Source organism: Hesperophylax consimilis, chromosome 23, assembly GCF_061612785.1.
Source record: "Hesperophylax consimilis isolate HC1 chromosome 23, BYU_Hcon_1.0, whole genome shotgun sequence".
NCBI lineage: Eukaryota > Metazoa > Arthropoda > Insecta > Trichoptera > Limnephilidae > Hesperophylax > Hesperophylax consimilis.
In genome coordinates, this window is record NC_142858.1 from 11,223,706 (window position 1) to 11,240,227 (window position 16,522).

At 32.7% G+C, this 16,522-nt stretch overlaps 1 protein-coding gene across 1 annotated transcript; it reads right to left on the reverse strand.

The window, feature by feature from the left end:
* Positions 1-4,734: 4,734 nt before the first annotated feature.
* On the reverse strand, positions 4,735-7,703 carry LOC149412324 (venom carboxylesterase-6-like). Its single transcript, XM_089645702.1, has 4 exons — positions 7,616-7,703; positions 6,031-6,844; positions 5,550-5,679; positions 4,735-4,891 (listed from the first exon to the last, which is right to left on the reverse strand). The coding sequence occupies exons 1-4, from the start codon at positions 7,697-7,699 to the stop codon at positions 4,735-4,737; spliced, it is 1,185 nt and encodes a 394-aa protein (XP_089501828.1). The 5' UTR covers positions 7,700-7,703.
* Positions 7,704-16,522: the final 8,819 nt, after the last annotated feature.

The window sequence follows — 16,522 nt, forward strand, 5'->3', positions numbered from 1 at the left end:
AACACATATGCAAAGCCTTAGGTAAATATAAATATCGGTCATAGCCAAGAGAGAAGAAAATTCTATATTGTTTTAAACAAATAAAAAGAATGGCAAAAAGAGAAAAACATCACACGCTGTATTACTCACATTAGTATATTTTTCTCGTTTTCTGTAAAACAATATTCTATGATGACACGTTCAATGTTCCTTAAAAAATTTTTGTATTTTGCCAAAATTTATAATTATATCTATATATCAGATTATATCTATAGTAAATATTTAATAACTTTTAAGGAATTTAAACATTCAGTATTCTATATTTTCTTTCTGTATGAGAGGTTTTCCATCAGCTTAAAGTGTGAGCGTTCACGACAGTTAAGTGTAAGAAAAAATGTGCAAACAGAAAGAAGAAGAAAAACCTCAGTTATTAATCAACTTAACTTTTCCTTTCCTCAAATCCATTGAGGACGCATCGCATCATTAAGGCACTCAGATGAGCCTATCTTGATATATTCAATGTACAACTTTCAGTCACTAAAACGTATATCAAGCATATAGTTCGCATATTAGTTAGCACTGTCACATAATTTTTGGAGATAATAATGCTAAAATTGGTGATTCCTGACTGATAACGTAACGCTCATCTAAGCATGCCGACGCATAAAAAACTCAGCTTTTTCTCATTAATGGAATTAGAATTACTGTATTTACTCTTAATACACTGTGTGTAAGAATGTTTTGTATGATAGGTTTTTGAAAAGATTGAAACATACTGAATATGTTGTTGGAGAAGATAAGATCAACTCTAATCATTTACTAGACAGACAAAACAAGTGTAGTGGTACGCCACTACTCCATTCGAACGAAATTCTAGAAGTCTCGATTTTTCCAAACAAGCTTCTTGGATGTTCTTTTATTTATTTGTTTGGAAAATTCTACATAGCAACCAAATTGTTCCAGAAGCTTCTTCACCTTTTAAAAAGCGACAGTATGAAGAATCTAATCAGTCAGTCGTCAATCTGCCATCAGTTAACAAGGTGCTCAACGAGTGATAATCCGCGCACCTCACCTGCGCGAAGGACATTCTTCCCGGCTCTGCTCATGGACTGGAGTACTGATTGCCAAGATCGCCAGTGCCTGACAGACAACGAGTCCGGTCACCAGCGCCCGGCGTCGACTCACAGACCCGCGCTTGACCAGCCATCACAGCCAGCATCCGGAGAATACAACATCAGTCCTACGCCCACTCTCATCACGGCCCTGACTCACAAAATAAACACTCTGACCTTCATAAACGTCCTACCCAGTCAATATTCCAATAGGTTTGTTTATGTGTCTATAGGTATATCTTAATAAATGGTTCCAAATATATTTTTAGGTATTTTATTTCATGAATTAGTCCCTTGTTCAGACGGCGATGTATATTACTGAAATTTAAAACATGAAATTACGTAGTGATATTTATATCTTGGTAGAAATCAGTCACTTTATGGTTTGACATATTAATGAAAATATAAGTAAAAGTTTAATTTTGTACCCTGAAGATTCTTGTGATACCAGTCGGTCGTAGCAAATTAAATAAATTCAATTTTTTTGGTTATAAACAAAGTAATTATTTTATTTTCATTAATGTCATTTAAATAAAATGGATGGCCTAGTTTCATCGTAAAATCATAAAATACCATCAATAGATTATATACTGACAATCAGCGTGTAAAATTCTTGACACTATTTATGATCACGAAATCATGCTTTTTTCCTAAAATAATAATGAAAAAATTCATCATTAATATTTTTTTAAATGTATAGTTAGCAACAATAATTATAGAGTTTAAAGTCGCCCAGATTAAGTTTCAAAACTAAAAAAGGAACCTGAATATAAAAAAAAAAAAGTGGGTGTGTCAAGCCTACGCAAGACAGAAGTGAAACTTCTAGTTTCAGCTGATGCTTGGCGTGGCGCAGTTCGCTGGTGTCTGAGAGAGAGGAAAGAAGAGAAGAGAGAGAACGTTCGTGAGCGGCTCCCCCACCTCAACAAGGTTTCACTTCAAAAATGCCACAGCCGAGAATCGAACCTCGCTTAACTGATTGAAAGCCAACCACGCTGAGCACCAACTGTAAGCAAAGCCGCATAAATTGATTATATTATGTAGGTTCTGAAAATATGAGAGCTTGTTATGTTTTATAATGTTACCTACATCACACCCAAAATATAATATATTTTTAAAAATAATGTACAATGTACAGAAATAGAATCCCACACAAGATCGCGTAGTGCGCTCTAGCGAACGGATATTTTATCAGAGGGAGATAGTTTTAATTTTTTTTTCTGTAAATTATTACATATTATCAAAATAAATAAATTAATTAAATAAATGTAATACAATTATCATAATATACGGATTAGATAATAATTTTAATCCAACACAATAACGCAAAGCGCGCTCTAGCGGAGTAATGTTTTATCACAGTGAGATAAGTGTTTTTATTATTTTGCAATATTATTTTCTTTTAAAAAATGTTCTGACCTACTAAAAAATAAGATATTGAATGAAAAAGGCGTTAAAAACAAAAAAATAATGTGCGATGGCCGAGAATCGAACTCGGATCAACTGCTTGGAAGGCAACTATGCTGACCATTACACCACCAACGCCAGTTGTCGGGATGAGCTAAGAAGCATTTATATGTTACTTCAAAACTTTGACTAGATCAAATGAACTTTAATCGGTGGTGGGGGTACCCGCATTTTCGTTTCGGTCATGAGTCGGTTTTACTCCGGTCCTCGAAATTGCATGACGCGCGTAAAGAAGTTTCACTTCAAAAATTATCACTGATCTCACTGCCAACGTCACAATGTATCACATGACACAAGCTCCATCTCGTATGTACGGTGCTGCTGGATAGATATGTAGTGCATATGTTGCATAAAACACCCAATCGGGCGTAATAAATGTTTGTTGATTACACATTTGCTTTACAACAAACCGTTATTGCTTATGCCTATACTTATGTAAAGCTATGTTCTGTATAATACCCAATCTGGCATTATAAAGGTTTGCTAAAAACTAACATGCTCAACAATAAACATTTCATTTTTATCTTACTAACATCAACATTGTTAAAATATTGTTCCGCTACTACTTTCATAGTACCTATTTTTTTTTCCAATTTTGTGTCCGGATTAAATCTTTACCATAGGAAAAACTAAAACCTTCCACACACTTTTCCACACATCGAAATCATCTAGTCAATCAGCATTATGCAAGTGCATTATATAAGCAAAATAAATACAAGACAATACAAGAACAACATGTCAACTCACCAGAGATCAAATGGGAAAATAATTCACCGACTCCAGATATTTTCATATCAAAGAGTTCGGCTCGGTAGAACTCCCAACAGGGCCTATAAATCCTACTGATCCCCCAACCTAAATATTAAAAAAATCTTTTGTTATCCTACATGTATTTAAAATGACTGATTTTTGCATTTTTAAATATAATATTTTTTGATAGATCTAATACGCCTAAATTTTTAATGAGAGAGCTAGGTATAAGGCCAGTAGCCGAAATAACAAATGGTAATATTTTTATAGTCTGAGAGTACCACTATTCTTTTTATCTCATTTCCTAAATCTGTCTATTTTCTTATTTTTATTTATTGAACAACTATTACATGAATGTACAACATCTCTCAACGACAACTCGTATTGTACCTGCTTATATTGTCCATACTCGGCCTGTTATGCTATGTAATATACACTCATTATTGTCCTCCTAATCAGCTTACTACATTGTATACATGTAAAAGCTTTTATGGCGTGAATAAATAAATATCACATGATCCGCTAGGTCAGTCATTCCCAAAGTGGTCTATTTCGAGCTCCAGGGGTCGATTTCAACCTGCAGGGTTGTATGCTTGCATACTACACTCTTGCATGCGAGAGTGGAACTTGCACATTTGATACCAGTTGATTAGCCACTCCTCCCCCCGTGGATTCGAAAACATATTGTGGAGAATCTAGTACTGAGAATTGTGAAATCTAGGGACATATTTTAAAATATTCCACTCTAAAGTAAACCCTATCAATGTGTCAGTTTAGAAAACAGATAGCAAAATGACATCTACGTTTTTACTCCAAATATGCCTAGGAATCGGTGGTTAAAATCCTTCAGGTACGTTCTGTTACACACTGTACATATATTCCGAATTGGCGTTTGTTAATTTTACAAGAATATTTTTTCTAAGCCAATATTATAACTTTAAAAAATTCAATGAAGTACCGTGTTATCAAATTTTTCAAAAATTTGTTTAACTGCAAAATATCATCTTCCAAAATTCAAACATGAACAGAGATATTAATTCAAAATGGATAAAGTCACAAATAATGCTTTGCATATTAATTTTGAAAATAAGTTTGTACATAATACTTGTTAACTTAATATTATTCTCGTGTCTAAAATTATTATTATTTATAAAAAAATATATATTTTAATTTTTACCCAATAATAATTTTTTAAATTTTTATTTCTCTGCCTCATACACTTGTAATTTTTCGTTTAATAGAATATGGCCGTAAATAAAATGCGACGATGTAACATTTTTTATAAATAATTTATTCCGCAAAAAAATATATTTTGGGTACGGTGTGATGCGATAGTGCCAGCGCAATTAATTATGGTATAAATCTAGCTCTGATGAACCAATAGATAGAAAATCTAAGCCATGCTGCTCCATAATAAAATGTCAATATTTTACATGGTTGATAGTTCGCCCCAAATTTTTACTCTTTCCACAAAAGGATTTGGAATGAGTTTGAGGTCTTGATCGATGTCCAGGGTTACAAGGTTAGTTGGTGAAGCAGGCTCCCAAATTATTGGGATTGTGGATGTTGCTGTTGGTGTTGGATTCCTAAAAAAATATTAAGATTTGTCAAGTTATCTGTGAAAATAACATGCTGCCGGTGATTCAATATATATTATGTCTCTAATACTCAATATTCAGTAGATATCACAAAACAAAATTGATAAAAAGTTCCAACACTTTCCACTAATTCCTTATTTTATACTTAGTCATCCAAAGAAGCGAAAAAAGTAGCCCACAATGGAGTGCTGATACCAACCCTGATTTACAGCAGTGAGATGTGGAACTGGCAGAGGAAGGATGCAAGTGGTGTAGAAAAAAGATACCTAAACCTGTGATAAAACCATGTATGATATCCGGAAATAATGCAAGGCTGATGTAAACGTCATAAACAAGATTAAGGAAGGGATGCCTAGGTGGTTTAAGCGTACAAAGCGGATGAACGGAGAAAGTGCCAGGAAAATATATGAAGAGGAAATGGTGTAATTCAAGGCATGACAAAGTGAATAAAATATTTGAGTTAAGTTATGTCAAGAGTCAGAATAACAGAAGAGTAAATGACACAATGCATGAATGTGAATTAAGAAATTGAGATTGGGCCAAGAAAGAATTTCATGGCGGTCCAACCTATCTGCCTATCCCCCAGGGAAACAGCTTAATGTTAGTTAGTTATTTTTATATGGTTCTTGGAAAGATCGATAATTACCCAAATTTAGCGAAATTGGTCCACATCTGTACCATCCTATCTGAGACCAATTCATCTGATGGAGTTAGAGGAATGACGCAGATTGCCATAAAACCAGGACAGAATAAGTAGGCCATCTCATCAGCATGAGCTGTGCCAGAGTAATTTAATTCAGGAGCCAAAAAATGTAGGAGATTTTTCGAACCGGCATAAGAGAATCTATAAAAGAATGTGGGGGGAGAATGCTTTGCAAGCTGCCTCGCTGATGATAAAATATCTTTCACAAAGAAAAAGTCCGAAAGCAAATGTGTTATGCCATCCGATACGGTTTCCGTTGCCGGGAAATAATGGTTCAAGAGTTTGGATTCTATTTTATCAGTCGATTCTCCATATTTAGTTTTAAGTTCATCTGGCACAAATTGGCTTAAATCGGAAACACGGCTTTCTCTTAATGCTTCATTAATTTTATTGAAACTAAAAAGTTTGCTTCTGAAAATCCAACCTTCCTCCATAGTTAGGCCTGACATTGAAGGAACCTTGTGAAAATCACCAGAGTTCATAATGTCTTCAGGAGAGCGATTAATAAATGCATCAGTTCCAGGAATATCATTTTCAACTGACGGAACAAACAAGAGTGGATTTTTACTAATGAGAGGTGGTGTTGCAGATCCAAATACTAATTCTCTTGTTGTTATTGTTCTCAAGAAATCCCCAATATCCTTAATATCTGTTCCTTTTCCCAAAATCTCAGTTAATTCGTGAGCTACACGTAGTGGATGTTTTTGCAGAGCCCACGGATTATTAGACGATCCTGATTGCATGATGGCTCTACTAAATAATCCTTTAGACATTGGAGACAACATGTGGTACTGAACAGAAGCTCCCCCTGCGCTTTCTCCAAAAATTGTGACCTTATCAGGATCTCCACCAAAATGGTGAATATTATTCTGGACCCATTTTAAAGCAAGTGTTTGGTCTTTAAGTCCAGCATTGCCAGGTATATCCTCTGTACCTAGAGACAGAAATCCTAAAGCTCCGAGCCTGTAATTCATTGATACCAGAATAACACTCTTTGTGATCAAGCGATCTGGGCCGAAGAGCATGGTACTTCCATCTCCAATAGCAAAACCTCCTCCGTGAATCAACACCATTACAACCAAAGGTTTGATATCAGTTTTGGGCACATATACATTAAGAAAGAGGCAATCTTCAGATCCATACACCTGATGAGTAAACATAGCCTCAAATTGAGCGCACATACTTCCGGGTTTAGTTGCATCTAGAACACCATTCCAATTGTCAGCCGGTAGAGGATCCTTGAATAAAAGTTGCATATGAAATTATCTTAGAAATATCGAAGCACTCGGATTCCAAATAGATAATTTTCTATAATATTTTTAATTATTGTAATACAACCGATACAGTAAAAAGTGCAACAAGAATATTAGAAACGGTGACCAGATAATTTTCAAAATTCAAACAATTTTAACAATTCAAAACACATTTAAAAAGTGATACAGAGTCATGAAATAAAATTTTAAAGATGTGTCGAATAGTCATTGTATTGAGTTATCGTGGAACCATTAGAAACTATGTGTATGCCTATATTATATCTTGATGAGGTTGGTATAGGCCTATTTAAAGAATGTTTTATAATTTAATCAAGAAAGAGAATTGAGATTGGGCGAGTGTGGAAATGGTGCACACTATAAACCTTACTAAAAATACGTGGTGTTAATATTACCACGTAAGGTTTATCACCTTGGCGTTTTTTGCTTAAAACGGTCTTAAACCATGCTCAATGCCGGCTTTACCACGCCGACGTTGAACGGGCGTGTAAGAATCTAATTAGTAAGACGTTAATTGGCTAAAAACTATGAATTAAATATATATCCTGTTCTTATTTTAATTGAAAGAACCACGTATTGTTAACATGCAGATATACGTATCTTATAAATTATATTACAATACATGAAATTATTATTTCATTGTAACACATTTTTTGAAAGTGATGTAACATAACTTTTTTTGATAAACTTAATATACGAGTATTTAAAAAAAGTAGCAGAAAAGAACTATAGACTTACCCGAAAACGTAAATCTCCAAGCGGAGGCTTAGCATAAGGAATTCCTTGGTAGCTGTCGAACTGGAACCCTGATTTGGTAGTCATTGTTCTCCCCTCGATCACACCCTGGTTAACTGTTACTTGTACTGGTGTTGCGCTACACCTACACAGTGGGCAAAAAATATTTAGAAAATATAATAACATATTTCATCTTCCACAGTTCACTTGCTAATATTATAAGGAATTTCAGTGATTTTTCAAGTAAAATAAATATATGGCATTTAAAAAGAGTAAAATAAAGTAATTGTTGCAACGTTGATATAATAATAGGCATTTTTGAGAATTTTTTTATTTTACCCATTATCAAATCTGAAGAATACTAATCCGACCAGAAGTAGTATATTTTTGTATTCCATTATGAAATACGATTATATTACACAACTGTTATCTGATATCCTTCAACTGCAAATGACTAACAGATTGAGGTTTTCCACTTTGTATGGGATTGCGTGCTTATATTATAGTGCATGGTGAGGTCGTCACACTGCTTTCAGAGAAAACGCGCGCACTAATTTGATGCCCGTTCACGGGTGACAGGAATCTCCATAGTGTATGTTAATACGATCTTATTTTTTTTTAACAAAGTCATATTAAATTACTTTTTATGTACCTTTGCAAAAGATTTTTATAACATTACTGGTACCAAAGAGGATTGACACCAAATAATAAAACATATTTATGACATTAGAATTGTCCAAAACTTTGGCTAAAGAAGGAGGTAGCGCAACTAATATATATAATAACGCAATAAATCTTTATAAATTATGACATATCTTTGCATTGATTTCAGTTTAACACCCCTTAATAAAAATCCCACAAATCCTGCGGGATGCGTAGAAAAGGGTGCAGGATTTGCAAATCCTAGTTCCAATGTGTTTATTTCATAGTTTGGATTATTTTTACATGTAAAAAATCACTACTAATCTATTTTATAATATAATATAATATGTATTCTCTAAACATCAATGGAGTAAGTAAAACCACATTAAACTGATTGATGATGATATCATTGTAAATACATGTTTTTTAAAAATTGTAATCCATTTTTAAAATCAATGTTTCCGTAATTATAGTACTAGAAAATAAAATATCTACACTGCTTTTACATGGCACTTATTATATTATTATAAAAAACTAATGACTCGACCAGTGCATTCTATAAAACATGTGAATTTAAATGTAGTATATTTAATAACATATAGTAATATATATTGAAAACTCCATTATTACTGACGTGGCCGTGCAAATAAAGAAAAAATATTATGGCTTATAAGTGAATAATGACAATATCATTCTTCTTCTTCTTTCGTATGATGGGGGGGTTCAGAGGGGTACATCTAGGTCTGCGAGCCAGCCTAGGGCCTCAGGCGTCGCCATGTGAACCTCATCAATCCTGACGGAGAATGAATAGATCGGGCATTCGTTGACCACATGACAATAGTATTATTTATTTATTATGTATGGGCTAATTAGTATATAATAATTTAGTTGTTAGGATTGAACCCCTCACCTTAGGGTCGAACCACCCCCCGTGTGAATGTTATAGCTACTCTACTGCTGAAGTAAATGGTTAGCTTTTTGAAACAGAACCAATGGGTGATAAATTTGGCCCAACCCACAATAAATCGTAATCAGCGAAAATATAACAGTAGGTACTATGAGGCCACTCTATAACCAATACAATCTCCACTCGTGCAGTAGAAAACATCTGTAATAACTTCTGCGCAAGGATTACCAACTGCAATCTATGCTATCTTTGTACAAGTATCTAAATGACTCCGTCCTAATTTTGGATTGAGCAGTTCTGGTTGGTGTATTAAGGTGTGTAAGGCAATTTTTAGTCTGAATAAATCAGGGCTGTCTATAATACCTACCATTAACTATTTTATTTTACAAATAAAATCGAGTCAGATTTTTTCTTCTTTGATTATTTACTAATATTAATTATTTAATGAAGTGATGGTAATTTAGGGTTTCGATTGGTAGACCAAGTTTATAGTTAGCTATCTTAAGTCGCACGGTTTCCCGCACAATTTCTTGGTTCCATGATAACTCAACACAGTGACAGTTAAACACACTTTTAAAACGTGATATAAAGTCATTAGAAATAATGATTTTTTTTCAACCTAACCTAACCTAACCTAACCTAACCTACTTAACCCAGTTAATAAAGTTGTTGTTTCATTACTTTCCATGACTTTATATAACTTTTTAAAGATGTGATGAATTATCATTGTGATGATTTATCCGGTCACCCTTTAAATATAGATTGATAGAAAATATACAGCTGAAATACTATGGGTTTCCCAGTTTTTATGCTAAGTTTTTCGAAATCATATATATACAGTAATTTTCCTCTTGCGAGTATTTTGAAAGTCAAGTGTGCAAAATTTCATCAAAAAGTTTCGAAACACTATTTTAAGGGGTGGGAAAAGGGGATGGGGTTGGTTTTCGAAATCGTGTATTTTTGTACTGTAGATTTCTACAGAAATTAAATATAAGAAATACTGTCTTAGAAATTTTTCGAATTTTAAAGTGGAGGGACCAGATAGAAGAATTATTGTATTCAACTTGACTTCGAACCAAAGAAGAGAACATACATGCTTTTTAATGGTGAAATGTTCTTAGTAAATAATAAATTGTTCTTAAATACAAAAAAAAAAAAAAAAAACATTTCACAAACAAACATTAAGATATGGATAAAATAACAAAAATACGAAATTATACAAATTCCACATCCATATATATTTTTTTTTATTTTTATTGAATAAATAGTTCATACATATCAACAAACAAGTCCTGCTAAGCCAATTGAATGGCTTGTCAACAGGTGCTTAAAGTTTAGTTACATATACATTTTTATAAGTTATAATTTACATCTTATATCTACAGAATCAACAATTTTTTCATACATATCAAAGTAATTTTTTTTCCGATAGCCAATTTTTCACCATATATTTAACCTTATTCATAGACTTACATTGCTTTATAGTATCAGGTAATAAATTAAATATCTTTGGTATGTTGTATTCAAACGTTCTCTGTCCGTATTTATTATTAAATTTCGGAACTATTAACCCGTCATTGCGCGTGAATCTAGTACTGTATTTATGTTCTAATTTTTCTTTATGTTGCGGGGTAAATATATACTGAATTATGATTTTTTGCCATAGAATAGCCTTAACAGGTAAAATTTTGGCACTCTGAAACAGCAACGGTGTATTATGTCTCTGTTTTAAAATATTAGGGACGACTAGTAATTTTACAATTGCGTTTTGTACAACTTTAACTTGTTTCGATAACAACGAACTTGTTTGTTTTACTTGTTTTAAAGAATAAAACATAATTTACATAACCTTACTTCAATGTAATAAGTGTTTCCGATTTTTTTATTACCGCCTTTGTTATTTTATATCATATTACACTATAAAATTTAATTATAACTATAAAATTAGCAGCAGATTTTATTTTTCTAGAAGCTGAATTAGTAACTTCTCGAGGGATCCCTCTAGAGACATTTGATATTTTAGAAATACGTTCATCAGAAATAATTAAAACACGTCGCACCTTTCACAGTTTTTTCTCCCCCAGCTTTTGGAAGTTTTAAGATTGGCATCATAATTCATTTCTTCATATTAAAGGTAATATTTTAGATTGATTAACTGAAATAAAAGACAAATACATGGAATATACCAATCGTGCAAGTAGGTAAACAAAAAGAAGCACATACATCATTGCCTTTAACAAAAACTAACTAATTGAATGACCGAAACTTGTCAAATTGTCGAAACAACTCTGTCTTGGCACACTTTCTTGGCTTCCTTCATATCCATCTTTAATTATATCTCGTGCACCGATTGAATAATACTATGCACGTAAGATTTATATTGATCATGCATATAAATAGTGTTTATGAACACTTATTTTATTACTTACGTGCTTATGTAATTTTAAAAATTGTCATTCATGTCTCCGTATATTTAAAAAAAACTTCTTTGTATATTTTGATATCACTGTCAGTGCAGTTTTGTTAAAGAAACCTACTTTTCTAAATAAAAGCACCAGATTAGATAAAAAAAATTATATAATGATGCAAAATATGTATAAAAATAATACTAACTATTAAAGAAAAAAACAATACAACTCTTAAAGGTACACTTCCGTTATGTTCCGTTATTGTGAATCCCGAAATGATATCAAGTATTTGATTCACTTGATCGTTCCACGTCATCCTTGTTCTTCTCCGACTTCTTCTACTATTCAATTCCACATCATGTAATCTCACTACACCCCTTTCTTGGTTCATCACCTCTGCATGCCCAAACTATCTGAGTGTCATTTTCTTATCCATTTCACTTACATACGCCTCATACTCACATTACATACCCCTCATTTTACCATACATAAGAACTTGTTTCACTTGGTCGTGCCACGTTTTCCTCAGGCGTTCTCGACTTATACTACCATTCAATCCCACCTAATTCATTCTCCTTACACCCCTTTTCGTCGTTCATGACATACGCATAATTTTATCACACATGAGAATTTGATTCAATCCATGGTGTGATAGCAATAGGCGAATCAAGAGTGGACTGTAAAATATTAACTGTGAACTTTGAAGTTGATACAACTATGGTTGGAGATGGTGAACATGGAGTAAGGAAGGAATCCGACGTACCCATTTGATGTTCTTCAAAGATGATGATGGTTGGTTTCACTCACAGGAGATATGATTTATTTCACACACAAGCTTCCATAACATCCAGGTTGGATACGAAACACACTAAGGGAACCGAATATGTTCACTGCACAGACCTTCTACCCTGAGTTGATATTAATAACAGCACTGATCATAAATAGATGTTTATCAAACAGGCTCCATCAATAAACTACTTTGACAGTCACTTTTATTGCTGTAAAATGTCACACAAACACGTTGGTATAGTCAGATAATGGTAGGTACTTGTAGGTAAAATGGGATGGGAAAATGCAAGGACAATGTTAAAGGAAGATTAATAGTTGCGTCAACAGATGGTGTCAAGTCTTCCTCGGACGTACCCAATTTCTTCAAAACCAAAAAGCATCAGGTCAATGTTGAAACTTTTCAGAGTAAATTTTGAATGTGTTGCAACTGAGCCGATTAAAATTGTATTTCCCAGTACATTTCGTGTTTTTTTACATTAATTTAATCTTTATTGATAGTAATGCTTATTCTGAAAAATCTTATTATGTGGCAATTACTACTGTTTAAATAAAGTTTGTTGAGTTTACAAACAATCGTTTATACGAATATACAATTTTCTAAAGCTTTGGAAGTTGAATTCAATTTTCTAAAGGTTTGTAAGTTTGAAGAGTTTCAGATCGTCGGTTAAAAGCAACACAATAACATTTTTATAAAATGCAGTAAAGAAACCATTTATAAAAACATCAAGCCTAGATGCGACTCTTGAAGTGCACCACTTACCCATGTTTACTACACCATCAACCATTATAGATACATAATATTTAGATATTTGGGGTTATGTGCATCATGGCTTATAATATTTATTTAGTCCGAGGGCTGCAATATAAATTAAATCCATGGTAGAATATTAAATACAGTACATTATTTTATTAAATTATTAGGCGTGTTCGGCAGTTACTTTGGTAAGGCAAGCATTTGATTTTTTTTTTCTAAAATAGAAAAGTCACTGTTCTTTTAAATATTTTAAATTAATTTATATAGTCGAGCTATAGAAACTTATTTATTTTGGTTTGACTGAGAACTTTGCCATGGTTCGGCTTTTATCGAATTTGTTATTTACAAATATCAATTTCTTTTTTATATGCCACTAAGGAACACCAGTTAAAAACATTATGGTTTATAAAAATATATTCATATAGATCAACAAACGCTGATTCGGAATTTGTACGTTTTACATGTTATTATTATTATTATTTTTTTTTTTAATTCCTTTATTTTTCCCAATTTTTACATTAATTACATACAATATTATATAAATCAATAAGAATAATGGGAACCCACTAAGGCGCAGCCTGTGCGTGGGTAATATATTTGAGTTATTATTTTATTGTACCTAGAAATAAACAAATTGTGGGCATATAAAATAAAAACAAGATTTCATTTTGTATAAGCGTTTTGTATAAAAAGTGTTTATAATAGTGTAAAGTGAAGTTATAAGTGTTTATTGTAATATATGTAATTTATGGTGAATATTTTATGAGAAACATAAATTGATACAAATTAAATAAAAAAAGTTTCAACTGCTGTATCGAAAAGCCATAATTTTAATTCTTTTAAATATTGAGGAAGTTTAGTTATCACTTGAATATTTTTCGGTAAAAGATTGAAAGTACGAGGTCCAATGAAACTGCAGTGTGTTTGCATTTGTTTTGTGTTCGTTTGGGGAGTATAAAATACATTATTATTTCTAATGTTGGTTCTGTTTTCATTTATTTCGAATTTATTTTTGTTTTTAAAGATGTATTTCATAGTTTGCAAAATAAATAGTTTACGGAGACAGAATAGTTTAGATTCTTTGTATAACTCATCCGTTGAAAATGTTCTTTTCCGACTATACATAACTTTGATGGTATAATTTTGAATTATTTGTAAAGGTTTGATATGTGCATTAAGCGCACTGCCCCATCCTATTATTCCGTATATGAGTGAAGATTTCACCAAAGAAAAATAAATAATTTTCAGTTTTTCAACATTGAGCACTTCTTTTAGTCTGTAAAATGTGTATGTAAGATATCTTAATTTACAGACGGTATTATTAATTTGTGACTGCCAATTTAATTTTGTATCAATAACAATACCTAAATATTTAATCATTTCAACTTTTCCGAGTTCAAAGCAAGATGAGCATATTTCTTGATTACAGTTAACGTTATGTATTCGAATTTTAAGGTTATTAGGGGGTTTATTTTTACTATTTTTAGAAAAGGTTAGGTAAAATGTTTTATTATAGTTTAAGAAGAGTCTATTACTTTTTAGCCATGATGAGACATATGTAATACATTTTGTTGCCTTCAAAAAAGTTTCAGGCCAGGATTTTCCATTCACTATTATTACTGTATCATCTGCGTAAGATACAATTTTACAAGGGATTATAACATCACATAAATCGTTTATGTATATTAGAAAGAGAATTGGGCCAAGCACAGTTCCCTGTGGTACTCCATTTTTTATTCCTCTTTCAGTACTATAAAAATCCCCTATTTTTGTTTTTTGTTTTCTGTCTTTGAGAAAGCTAGTAAGAATTTTTAGTGTATCATTTTTTAAACCTATTTGATTAATTTTTTTAATAAGTAGATTGTGATTTACCGTATCAAAAGCTTTTCTTAAGTCTAGGAATATAGCTAATATAACTCTTTTTATTTTGATCAACAAATGTGTATAATTTTTTAGTCAGATCGAATATTGCATCTTCAGTGCTTAGTTTTGTTCTGAAGCCATATTGATTTTGGGACAGAATTTTGTTTTGTTCTAGGTAATACATTATTCTATTTTTGATACATTTCTCAAATATTTTTGAGAGGTTTGAGACCAAGAAAATAGGTTTGTAGTTGTCTAATATGTGCGTTTCTCTTATTATTATTATACTTAGAATTTATAAATCGTCAATTAAAAATGAATAAAACAACAACATTAAACCAAAAATTGGTTGGTACGACTGAATATGCTGGTTTATCACAACCAGTCTACGTGAGTAATATAAACATAGTCTACGTCTACAACATCCATGCCAGGGTTGCCAATTAGTGAAGAATTCCCCGAATAGCCGTGAATTTCTAAGATTTTCAAGAATAGGGTTTTTTGCGGAGGGATCATTTTTGTGGGGGAGAAACGGGGATTCTGGCCATTACTTGATTACCCAACCACATTGAATTTTAAAACCTGAACCACACTAGATAATAAAAAATAAATGCTAATTTCAACCTTATTTGTTTTATTTTTGAGGTAAAGGAACTAGTGGGGATTTTATGAGGAATTTAATTTTCTTGTGGGTATTTCGGAACATATTCATTGGCCATCCGTTTAGGTAATTTTTTTAAACGTGAAACCACACAAGAGTCCCAATGACTATGGAATCCCCAATTGGGGTATGTTGTGAAGCTGAAAGTAACTAAGGAGGAGTGGAGAGGAGAGATGAGCCTCTCTTCCTTCGTGGGGCTTTCAGAGAACCAAGGGGGGTTAGAGAGGAGAGATGAGACTTGAGAAGACACATCGTGGAACCAGAAGAAGATACTGGTGAACTTTTTAAAGGGACCAGGTGACTGTTAAAGAAATGAGGAAAAATAGGATATAGCATAATGGGCCTGTGTGGTCAAAGTGCTCATAGAAACTATATGTAAACCGTCTCCGCTCTATAAATTAATAAAAAAATAAGAATCTTAAGGTAGTTGAGGAACGTAGGGAAGTAACTGGCTATTCAGATCTTGTCACCAAGCACGGCCAAATCTATTACAAGCAAACTTTCAATTCTGAATGGTTGTTTAAATGAAGGACGATACCTACTGAGAGTCCACTCAATCTTCCACTCTGATCCGCATTCATTTTTGAACCGATGAAAAAATGTATTGAAAAGGGTGCAATGAATAACACCGTAAAACGTAACTTTTTATTCTTTTACTAGCATCATGTGACTTGATTTTTTTTGTTCCACGAGCCACTGTTCCCATGTTTGTCTTTTTCAATTCGTGTTAATAGTTAACGATGATATAAGAGTGACCGCATATTTTTAAATAAAGTAATAGGCATGCTGCGTGTGTTCCCAGAACAGTAACTAATGAAATCTGTACGCAACAGGGCAATGGTTGAACCGACCAAATTGAATGGTCTGTAGGGGGCTTAAGTTTGAT

Bases quoted from the DNA above. Each gene is read 5' to 3' on its own strand.
- LOC149412324 (XM_089645702.1), bottom strand. From the start codon at position 7,699: ATGACTACCAAATCAGGGTTCCAGTTCGACAGCTACCAAGGAATTCCT. The intron at 6,845-7,615 runs GTAAGTCTATAG...CTTTTATTCAAG, and splicing joins TTGGAGATTTACGTTTTCGG to GATCCTCTACCGGCTGACAA. The intron at 5,680-6,030 runs GTTGGATTTTCA...ACTCTGGCACAG, and splicing joins AGGCCTAACTATGGAGGAAG to CTCATGCTGATGAGATGGCC.